General features: G+C 40.0%; 1 protein-coding gene across 2 annotated transcripts in view; it reads left to right on the plus strand.

Moving 5' to 3' along the window:
- The window catches only part of WDR7 (WD repeat domain 7), a 132,393-nt gene that overhangs the window by 52,049 nt on the left and 67,985 nt on the right, over positions 1–12,359 (plus strand). For both annotated transcript variants that reach the window (XM_009588221.1, XM_009588222.1), the window contains one exon: positions 10,967–11,188. In XM_009588221.1, coding sequence (XP_009586516.1) covers positions 10,967–11,188 — 222 coding nt within the window. The remainder of the gene's footprint in view (positions 1–10,966; positions 11,189–12,359) is intronic.

The raw sequence follows: 12,359 nt of genomic DNA on the forward strand, positions 1-12,359 counted from the left end.
GATAAATAAATAGATCATCTAAGATTCAATAGGCCAATTGCAGCATATAATAGCTATTCAGAGGCAATTAAACTGCCTTTTTTCATGCCGGCATGTGAGCGTGCCCTTTCACAACCTTCAACTTGATTTGTGGTGATTCAAAATTAACTTAAAAGTCTTGTTTGCTGACAGCTTAAAGCTTAATTGACTGAAAGCCAAATAGAGCGTGTTCTGTATTCAGCGCTGGAGCCCTCGATAAAGCTGTGTGTAAATCGTGTGCGCTGAAAGGCAGCGCCGGGTCCCTCCCTGCCTGTGCCAGGGTGGGAACCGCTCCGCAGCGTTGTGCATCGCACCGACCCGGCCCTGGGGCTCCCCGGCCGTGGCGAGGGCGTTCGGCTTCTGCAGGGCCGGCGCGGTTCTGGCACTGCCCTGGGGCTTCCTCCTTCCTTGCTGCCGCCTCTTGCTTCTGCACAAACCTGCACGCCTTTCACAGGATGCTTTTTTCCCAGTTTCTAGCTGTATCAGGTGATAGTGAATCAGAAAATGAGAATTAAGTCTTGTTGGTTTCACTATTTGATTTAAATGATCCCACTGAAAGGTAAAGCCTACTACAGTTTGAACAGAATTTTTATGACTGTTAAAGAATATTGGTCTAAAGACTCTATATCGCTAAACAAGCAACAAATAAATAATTAAAATGTGTTTCACAGTATTAGTGGAATTCCTTTCTATCTGTAGGTGCAGGGGGAGATCTGAAATGTGTTTGTGTACCTATACTGTCGTAACAGGACATACCCGGAGTCCAAAGGCTGTATGTGAGGGCTCTGGAACGGTGCTGAAAAGCACCTCCCTCCACGTTTCTGTGGGGGTTACGTTGGGGGGAAAAAATTCCTGATGAATTATAATCCTCATCTCAGTCTAAATCCTCTTTGTTATGCTGCTAAAAGCTTTCCTTCTTACCTTGTATTTCTATATAGCAAAACTTGTTTTGTTGTGGGGTGCTGCTCAACACTACGTATCGTTCTTCCACTACAGTTCCCTAAGTGCAGATTTGGTGCCTTTGCAGCTGAAAGCTTCCCCCCCCCGCCCCCTGGGGATGGCTGATGCGAAGCATCATAGGAGGTGCCTGCAAATAAATATTTGGTGGTGGTTTTTTTGTGTTAGAGAATGTTCTTAAGGTCATATTAAATCATTTCAAATTAAATAATGTCTTTAAGCAGTGAGAATGTATTTTAATCTGTCAAAATCAGAAAGGTCTTAAAAGCAAAGTACCTTAAATTGTCAGACATGGTGAGATAGGTAAGAAAAATATGATGGCACCTCACATGTTTTCTCCTCTAAATTCTTAAAGTTCTGTTCACATGCAAGTCGAATTTTAATACGTAAACGTTGAAGAACATGGGTTCTGATATTGCTCTATTTCTTACTGATTTCTTAGCAAATCGTAGCTATCTTAATTTCTTCTCCCTTCCTATTGATTTCCAATAGGAACAACATCTTTTCATAAAGCATCAGAAAAGTTGCCATTTGGTTTCAAAATGACTATAATGTAAAATAGTTTTACTCTTAATGTTCCTTTCAATAAAATAATAATTATGCTTCAGAATGTGAAGTTCAGTTTTGTACTGGTTTTATTGAAATCTTACGTATGTCTAGAGAGATCTGAAACTCAACAATAAATTTCTTTAATTGTCTCTTATTAACAGCTTATTAAATGCTGTTGAAAAGATATATCTTATGTTTACATTTATCTGGCTTTAGTTATGTGCAAATTATTTACTTCTAATACAAATATTAATAACGCAGTCTGTCACTATTCTGTAATATTTGGCTTCCCCGATGGAATTACAAATTGTGTATAATTGAATGATAGAGTTATTTAAATGCTCGGAGTTGTCATACATGTAGAAAGCTGTAAGAGAGACATCACTAGTTTTCATAAGGCTGCTGGGCTCATGTAGAAAATGTGCTTTTCTACATAGAGTAAGTACTGGAGCCACCATTCTAATCTGTTGCAGTTTACTGGAATTTTCTCTTCTGCTGTGCCATTCCTTTTATGACGGAATATTTCACTGTGCTGCAGCATCTGGGAACACAAAATGGGTGAGGATGCTGCTCCCTTGCAGGGCTGAGAGCAAGGAAATAGTCAAAGACAAAATGGATTCTCTGCTGTTCAGATGGGGAAATATCAGGCACGTTTTATTCAGTGTGACTTGCTGTTTTTAAAGCACTGAGTTAATGCATCAAAACTTCCATTATTAGAAGTGACTTGAAAGCGATTATAATCAAAATTTTGAAAAGGTATGATGAACATTTAAAATGCTTTTATTTATGACTCATTTGTGTAGACAGTAATGAAGAGAAATACAAGAGAAATGAAGATTTCTGGAAATTGCATCTAAAAATTGAAACAGCAGGGTTAGGGGACAATTAATACTTACATAACTGACGTCTGCGGTTTTCGGATGTGGTGTGAAAGAATCAGATGTCACTAGTAAAATTTACTCTCAAATTATTAAATACTTTGGGCTATATGGCTCACAACAGAATTAAATTAGTTTAAGATGATGCTTGCTTGGTCGAGCGTGTTGGTGAAAACACATGCATATTGAAGAGAACAGCTAATTTGTTTGCTTGCTTTTTGAAAGCAAACAGATGTTTTCAGCACAGAGTTCACAAAGCATTGGTGAAAAAAGGAACGTTTATTGCTAAGAGAAAACAGGTTAACATCTATGCCTGTATATTCCAAAAATGAAATTTATCATTGTTTTCCTTGCTTCAGGTATTCAGTAACTATTAAATGTCTCTTGGGTTTTTATTAGTATGTTACAGACAGACAGTGACTGACAACAGCAACCTCAGTGTTTGCAGTTACATGGATGAAACCAGTTTGCTGCTAGTTTCATATAGCCTCGTTATAAAGTAATAATTGGCACTCAAGTCAATGTTTCCTACTGCAAAAAAAGTTGCAGTGAGGCCAGTTACGAATCTATAACTGTATGACAGTAATTAATACATGTCATCTCTCAGCTTTAATCTGAACACATGAAGCAGCCTCGGATTTAGGCAACGCTATTCGGCTTTTCCAAGGTACAGAATGTTTTTGGTAAATCCTAAGTGCATGGGTAAACACAAATAGAGCCCTCCTACACATTTGTCTTCTGTCTTGTTGCAAGATAAGGCCAAGTAACTTAAATGCTCATTTGTAGAATTTTTAGGGCATGCTCGGTGCATGAAATAGGCTTGGCAGGCTAGAAGGTGTGCGAGCACAATGTTTGCAGTGGAGCGGTTGTTTCCAGGTGTGCTGGACCGAGGCAGCACGTTGTTCAAGAGCGGTGGGACCATCCCGAAGCGCTAATGAGCACGGAGGGGCTGTACTAATGCCTGGTGGATACCCAACAAGTTCAGGCATTGAGCTTTTTAGGAAGAATGAATGATGGCTAATGATTACTTAATGACAGATCTCTGGACTGAAAGGCACTTAGCACTCAGTGTGTACTGCAAAGCCTATTTCTCAGAGCTTCCGACAGGTTTATTTGGTCTCACCTTGAGTAGAGCAGTGCGGTATTGATTTCATTGGTGTGGATTTAAACACACTATTGCCTTAAAATAGCACCACCTATGCAGAAGAAAATCGGTGTCTTAACCCTTAAGGCTGCCAGTAGCTACTATGTAATGCTTTGATTGGAGGCTAACAGGTTCCTGACAGGTTTTGTTACCCTGAAAACTACCAGTTTTAATTAACAAATACATTGCCATTTTTCAGTAGCTCATGTTTCAAGTGTACCGTGTGGATAAACTGTGGGCTCTGACCTCCCGGGGTGTCTGACCTGAGGTCGTTGGTGGGGTCAGATTCTTTGATTTGAGATAGGGTCTTAAATGAAAGATTTAATGAAGATGAACTTTTTTTCTCTAATTTTTGTAAATCTCTTGGTGGCTGCAACAGTCTTTTCTAAAAATAATATTCTGTATTCACCTAAGAAATATTATTATTCACCAAGAGAGGTTTTATAATTCTCCTCTCTTTCAAAGTTGCTGCAGCTGGCTACCTGCATGAAACCATATTACTGGCATCACACAGGTAATATATTATCAAAAAGTAAACCAGAAAAAGTCCTGCCTTCAATAATATAAAGCGATGTGACTTACTGATACTTAATAATTAAAGTTATCAGTTGTAAGATGTCCTATGAAATATTAGAAAAATAAAGTTTAAAAACTTCCAGTTTTTACAGTAATAAGAATGCTCCATTATTTCAAATACTTCGCTGCAGACATGAAAAGAAAATAACAAGACAGGCATTATGAAATAAATCAGCTCAGCGTGCCAATAGGGAGGAGACCTTTGGGGGAGGAAAAAAAAGCAAAACAAACAAGCAAAAAACCCCTGACACCCAAAACCCAGCTTTTGTTTTGATTCCAGAGCAATTCTTTTGCACATCCTTACCTAAATTTATTTTCAAGTGGTGTTATCAAGTCCTCTTTCATTATCTAAATGTATACATATCTCTTTTTAAAACACATGTACCTTACCAGTAAGAATAATAAAAATGTGCAGGAAATTTTCATAAAATGTCTTTGCTTCTTCTTATGTGGCTCTCTTCCCTATCTAATAGTTTGAAAGCAGATATCTTTATAAAACAAAGCAAAAGATGTAATTTAAAAATACTAATTGTTATGACACTAAAATGCCTGCACTTCTTTTCTTGAGCAAATTTAATTCAAACAGTGTACATTTGAACTATATATAGATAATGCTGCAGTGTAGTTTGTTTTTAATCTTTTTATAGTTCTGGTCTCAATTATAGGAATAAAGATTGATTACAAAATGTGTTATGTCTTAATGAAATCTATGTTTGATTCTCTATCTCATATGTGCTTCCTGGAACAGCCCAATGTGAAGTACTATGAAAACAGCAAAAATGAAAATGATAAAAAATGCTTAATACTGATAGAAGATAAATATTAGATTTCAGAGTTAGCGAACACAGATAAGGTCTCTAACTTGCCACTGTATTGCCAGATTTCTGTGTTGTGCTCAACCACCACACATTGACTGTGATGGTGGCAGTCAAGTTGGAAGATAACTTTTTTATGTGGGAGGAAAAAAAAAATAGTTCCACAAAATATATGAGCTTTCTGTCTGTGCTCATGTAAATCTCATAAATGTATTGAAGACAATGGAGTTGCTTTGGTTTGTAAGAGGTGAGGGTCACAACTTCGGGAATGTGTCAGTTTTCCATACTTGCAGATATTTTTTCACTATCAGTGAACAAAAGGCTGAAAATAGAAATAAGTTGCTCCAAAGAAAAAGCTTTGTGTATTGCCTCTTTCTTGTAAGTGGTAGGAGAATGAGCGTGTAAGTTAAATCTTGACAAATGTAGCTTTAACTTTGGCATGCACTTGGCAGCACACGGTGTTGCCCGGGTGTGTGTCCTTTCACTATTTTTCTTGATACGTTATTTCATCAGAAGAGGTCTTTCCATGGTATTTGGCACTATCTTTAGTACAAGCGTTCTGAGCGCATGTAGTGACTGAGGAAATAGGGAAGTACGCTGTGAGAACTTACCATCTTGGGGGTGGGCTGACGGGGCTTCCTGGGAGAAGTTCCCAATCTTCCCATTGGCGTTGGCACTTCCAGGCAGAGGCTGTGCACAGTGGGGAAGAGTCAAAGAAAAGGTACCTTAGACACAGATTTATTTTTCCTTCTATTGGACCAAATGTTCTCATGTCTATTGCATTTACACTCTGATAGTAGGAACAAATAATATTTAAGAAAATCTAACTTGAATTTACCAGAAGTGTATTTAGTAAAGGCCACTTGTACGCGAACAACCTGTGTCCAATATCCACGCTGTCTTTTGGGGGTTTTGGGGTGTCGTGGTTTTTCGTTTGGTTTTTGTTGCTGCTGCTGGGATGGGAAGGTGCTTAATTTTCTGAAAAAACAAGGTGGTTGTTCCAAACTAAGCCAAACTGTAGAGACGAGAAGAGACTGTATGGAGTCATTTAATATTTTTTAGTAATACATTGAGTCAGGAGCTCAGTCGGGTGAGATGGGTCAGACCGCCGTTCAGCATCGCGTAGGGGCTGCTGCCTCTCCCGACCCAGCGCATCCCTCACCTCGTGCCGTTTCCTGGAGCACCCTTCTCTGCTGTGCCAGTGGAGGGAGCTGTGTATGTAGGAATGGCTAAACGCTCAAGCAATCAAAATACTTCTAATAATGTGAGGTTAGTAATGAGTAACCACAGTTTTCACAAGGTTAGATAAAATAGATTGTTTCCTGTCTTTCCGCATTTTCCTTGTGGTCACTTTCTGTAACTGTTATTTCTTTATAATATGTTTCAGTTCTGATTCATTGTGAACTTTCTGGCTTTATAAGCTTTCAGGAGGTGCTGAAATTACTGTAATTATTCTTCTGTGTATCATCTTAAAAACTAGAAATGTAGGCAAACCCATAGCATGGCTTTGACTGGTTTAAGAATCCTGAACAATTAAAGGTAAGGGTAAGTATCTCTTAGGCACATTTAGTATATAGTTTTTCTTGAAGTTTTTAGCTATTTCCTTTTTAGGTCACAAGCAGAGTATTATGTAAATTTATCTACTGTAAGAAAATAGTACAGTTGACATGAAGTATTTTAAATTATTGAAAAACAAGATGAATGTAAGCAAAATTGCATTTCCCCCCCCTCGCCCCCCTGTCGCTCTTGTGCGTTCTTTTATAATATACCATCTAGCACAGAGAAACGATTACACTTGCAAGTGTGAACAGTTTCAGTGGTTGTTGGCAATAAGTTCTGTCCCTACCACATTTTGGTGAGTGTTCGCTTCCTCCCTGGCATCTGATGGAAGGACTGTGATTCACACACATTTGATTCAAAGTACATCTGTAGTTTTGAGCAAATTATTTTATTCATTTCAAATACATTATATGTTTTCAAAACACTGTATGTTAACGGGCTTACTGCTGCTGAAAGCCCACAGACCCTTGCTGTGGTGTACCTGGTGCTGTGCATCTCTTCTGTATTTGAGCTCAGGTGAGGATTCTCTCTTGGCTGTCGGAGCATATCGCAATGGAAATGGGGCTACTGCAACATCTTTCCTAGGTTTTTTCACTTTAAAGAATTTTATGCACATTAGATGTGACTAAATCTCAGTGATTACCTTTACATTTAAATTATTGGACGTAATTACAACCCCATAATTAATGATGCTGGGTTGTCATTCACCATGCTGTGGCTGGGTGGCTCTCCGTGACGGTAGCCAGTTGATGGAGCAGGGCTGGGCACAGTTTTGGTGGGCCGGGGCTGCCAAGGGCCACCCTTCTGTGCTCAGAACCACCGCAACAGCACCACATGTGCAGACGGTACGTTTGATAGTAATAAATGCGTCTGGCACCTACTTCTTCGAGGCTTTAATACCCGATACAATATGGGAGTACCATCAGTATGCACCTAATAGCAGATATAAAGTATCTGGTAGCAGTCCATCTCTCATAAAACCGCCTTCAGCCTTAATTCAAATCCATTGATTCCTATTCCAGTTAAACCTGGAGAACTTAATTTGTCTTTTAATCCTTTTATTGTAAGCTAGGATAAAATTAATTTTACCCAAGAACTGTGCAAAGCCAATTAACATGATCTTTAGAGTTATTTAGTAAAGTGCTTCAAACTGCTGAATTTATCCTGACCTCATGGCTGCACTCTCTGACTGCTTTTTAAATGAAGTAATCAATATCTCACAGCCTTTTAAACAATTTAAACTTCTGAAATATTTTACCTATACTTTAAACACTTCATAAATATGTTTCATGCTATCTGTAAAGCTGTCTCCTCTAAGCAGTTGTGCATGTTTAATTCTCAAAAACTGAGATATTTTGAAATATTTAATATGGTCATTTTGTCTAAAGAAAACCCAGCTGGGTAAATGCATGGACACGATAGGTTTCTCTTTTGGTATGTGGATCTGGAAGTCTGTTATTTTTACAACTAAAATGTAGAACGTTTTTGTCCTTTCACCAGTGTAGCTTCTGTTTTCCACATAGAGCTATTTGAGGTTATTAATTTTCTTACTGTGATAGGGTGATCAACCGTCCTGTCAAGAAAATGGATCTCTGTGTCACCCTTTAGCATGATTAAATGGAGGCACGTCGCTGTGAGAAAATACCAAATTTTCATGAGACAAATGAAACTGTAGAAAGGACTACTTTTATAGACATTATTTCATTTTAAAATCTCCCAAATGGCTGTCAGTTTATTTGTAGGAAATCATTACAATTAATTGTATGTTTCTGCTAGTAATTTAAAAAAAAAAAAGTAAAGGCAAAAATATTTAAGGTGTTTTTTTCCCTGTCTTCTAGAGGTTTTGAGGAGGAAGGTTGCTGGGGGGAGGGTTGGGAATTTTGTTGTTTTGGGGTTTTTTTGGTTTGGGGTTTGTTTTGGGGTTTTTTTTTGTGGTTGTTTTTTTTTTTAGTTTCTTGGGTTTGGTTTTTTGAGGTAGAAAAATGCTATGCTGCAGCGGTGAGCAGGATAAAGACTATCATATGCCAGATTGCTAATGAAACACTCTAAGAATATTTCCCACCCTGTTCTGGTCGGAATTTATTGTTCGGTTAACAAAGAGTTATCTCCTCGACATCTGGGTGCTGGAGTCGCGGGGTCAGCGGCAGGAATTAGCTCAGCTGCGAGTCTGCGCCGAGCGCCCAGCACCGCGCTGCTGCAGGCCCGGGAGTTTTCCTGCTAGATCCTGTATTAACTGCAGACTAAACGTATCGTCGCGTGCTGTGCAACGACAGTGCTCGCCTCTGTCCCTGGGATGATGGAGGTGCAGGTTGAGACGGAGCCTGCAGATGCCCACTAGTTTGGTATTTGCTGTTTAAAGTTGAAATGTGAAAGTGCTGTTGAATGAGACCCATAATTTGAAGGATGCTCTGAAATCCGTCCGTCGGGCTCTCATGAAGGGTTAACTTCATATTGCTGTAATCAAATGAAAGGTGGGCGGGGGAGGGCGCAGCGCACCGAGTGCCCCCGTGGTTTAATTTCCTACTGGAAGCAGCACATGTGTTCGCTCTTCCTTTCTTCCTCGCCTGGGAGCCGTGGCCGGCGCGGGCGGCGCGGCCGGGGTCAGCGCCTCGCCTATTGATCAGCATCCCGCGGTCTCCTGCTCCAGCATCTGCTCCGCTGCCTGCTCCCCGCGCCTGCTGCAGCACATTAGAATAGAAATCCATAACCAGAGCTGTGCTCATCCAAGCAGGGGAAGAAACTAAATTAAATGGTATAAAACAATCTTGGATCAGGAGTTTGTGCCAATTCATCTTGATCTAAGATGTCACACCAGGCTCTGTCAGAGCACCTGGGCTAGAGGCGGCCGCAGGGACAGGGAGGGAGCCGCCATCAGTCATTCGCCGGCTGGCTGCGATGCCCTTCGGCGGGGGGCACCCCGGGAAACGGGGTGCGCTGGGCCATGGTGTGTGCGGCCGTGCAGGAGCTGCCGTGCACCCGCTTGCGGCTCTTGTGCGCCCCGGGCGCTGGGGAAGCGAGGCTGCAGTAAGGTGTGACGTGCAAACGGGCTGTATGCAAATGTTGATGAGAAACTGGTGTCTGCAGATGGTGGGAGCAGGATATGCGATTGCTAAACAATGAAAACTGTTTCATTTTTTGTTTTGCCTGTTACAGTCCATTTTCATGCTTCTTTCTCTGAAGGCGGTTCCTATTGATTTTTTTTTTTCTTTCTTTTTTTTTTTTCTCCCCTACCATTGTTAAGCTTTCCGTTGTTTTTCTCTCCCTTTTGGCTGGCACATCGCTGTCACAGGTGCAGCGTGGTTGCCTGAACAAGGATGATCTGACACAGGTTCTAAAATGTGGTCAGCTTTCTTGTAGGTAATGTTCTGTTTCCTGTCGAGCCACATGAATGTCATTAGCAGAGAGAGACGTACAGTGCAACTCGTTAATTCACCCTTCATTAATCTACAAGCCCGATAAGTCTCATTCAGTGCCAGGTGGTGCCTTCCGACTTCTCGGCAAAGGTTTACCAGCGGTGTGCTGTAAGAAGGATTAAGACTTCATTATTTTTGTAGAATATATGGTAGGGCATTTCCTAGCATGCTGTGAGTTAGTATTATAGGTAAAAGTGAACTGTGCTTGTCAGAGTAAATGAATACAGTATTTTCATTCCAGTCAATTTCTTCTAAGGCTTCGTTTCTTTCCTAAAAAAAAACAAAAAAAACAAAAAAACAAACAAACAAAAAAATTCATCTGCTTTGTGAAATTAAAAATTCCTGGGCTATATTAGACTAATGATGTAAATTTCAGTTTTATTTAAAATTTATAACACAATGAAGCTTCTTCACTGTTTTTAAGAATGCTTGTTAAAATATACCATACGTAACATTTTAGTGTACAAAAATACTAGTTTGGTTTAATGGCATATACTGTTAGCTAAAATTTAGTAAGAATCTGAATGTGATGATGGATCCTAAAACAAAAAGATGCTTTTATCTAATACAAATAAGTTCTCCTAAAAAAATCCATCTTCTTTTTCTTAAAAAAAAAAAAAACAAACCCACAACTTGTTACGCAAATGTAAAATTAACAAGAAGCAAAAATAAAATTGCCTTTCACAAAAAGTAGACAAACACAGAATTCCACAGACCTTGTGTCAGCTGAACAAATAAAACTATAAAATTAGACAGTTTTCTGGTGGCTCTCTTTTTCTGTGAGATCTTGACAGTTTTTGAAGGGTGGGTGTCATTGAAAACAGCCATTGCAATAGGTGGTATTTAGACTTCTATTGTGCATTGTAGGTTTTGAGAAGTAAAATGGAATCATCTCCAGCAGCTGAAAACAGTGGTAAGGGCAGTAACAGTCCTGAAGATGTGATTTAAGTTAAACGGAAACTTCTTTTATTTTCTCTGGAAAGCACGATGTTTTTGGAGTATTAAAGAACAATCCCTGCTTTTGATTTTTCTCATATTTCTTACTTTTCATTTCAGGTTGTCTGTCTGGTCTCCCACAAATGAAAAAGATATCTACATCCTATGAAGAGAGACGGAAGCAAGCCACGGCCATCGTCCTGCTGGGGGTGATCGGGGCAGAATTTGGAGCTGAAATCGAACCTCCAAAACTTCTCACTCGGCCACGTAGTTCCAGTCAAATTCCCGAGGGATTTGGTCTGACTAGCGGTGGATCAAATTATTCCTTGGCAAGGCATACGTGTGAGTAACCCAGGATACTATTTTCCCTTGCTCTGGTGTTTGAGGCAGGGGGGCAGGCAGAAAGGGGTGTTACTTACATTTCAGTACAAACTGGTTCATTTAAAATATCCTTTCACTGGAAAAGATAAAGATCAGAAATTTTGAACATACAATAAGCAACACCACAATAAAAGGTTGCCAAGAAGTCAGTGCTGATAGAGTGAGTGGAACAGAGCAGTGGAGCTGGTGACTGGGTGTGGGGTTTGCAATGGTGCTGCTGGGAGGGAGGCATGGACCGCGGAGGAGAACCAGTCTGGCACTTTCTGGCCTCGGCCAGCACTTCTGCTGAAATTCTGACATCCTTTATTCTCCTCCATTAAACCCAAATGCTTGCATTTAAGACTGCATTTATGTAATTCGTTCTTTTTTTTTTTTTTTTTTTTTAATCCTGAAAACATTCCTCGGGGTAGGGGAGAGAGAGAGAGAGAGGGAGAGGACTGTCAGTGCTAGTCCTGTCTCTTCCATTGACTAATCTTCATTTTCAGCACTTGGTAGGTCTTGCCCTTGTTGGAGTCGTTCCCCTTATAACTGACCACTGGCAAGGTTGCTTACTTCACACGTATACGTTTTGGGATGTGGATCAGTAGGCTATAGAAAAACGTACTTGGAGATGAGAGATGAGGGCACAGGGAAGCATGCAAGATGTCTGATGTAAAAATCAAAGACAGATACGTTTAATAGAAAATAGTGGAATTCAGGGTATGCTATATAAAGTGTAACATTCTGGTCCTGTATCAAAATCAGTACTGCAGCGTTGATATAATTATCCTCAGTATGAGCAGTAAATGTGATCTTATCTAAAACAGTGATATATCTATGCATTGACTACTCGATGTTAATATTGCAAAATCTAGTAGAAGCAAATGCAACTACAGCACCCTGGGTTCATACAATTATTTTGGCCGGATTCCTGAGCATGCTGGTATTTGTTTGTTTTAAGTGGAGTCTGGCAAAAGCCCCCTTTGTCATCTCCGTAAGATCTCTCTGAAGCACTACAGACTCATTGCCAGTATTGCCTGAAAAAACATCCACTCTCTGGTTAGCGATAAAATAATTCCACAGCAGTGGATTTCTCCTCTTGCATTAGTTCAGTCTTCACCTGATGCCCAAGTGCCTTTGAAGGAAGAGTGGG

This window comes from Fulmarus glacialis, unplaced genomic scaffold, assembly GCF_000690835.1.
Source record: "Fulmarus glacialis isolate BGI_N327 unplaced genomic scaffold, ASM69083v1 scaffold5952, whole genome shotgun sequence".
In the NCBI taxonomy this organism is placed as follows: Eukaryota; Metazoa; Chordata; class Aves; order Procellariiformes; family Procellariidae; genus Fulmarus; species Fulmarus glacialis.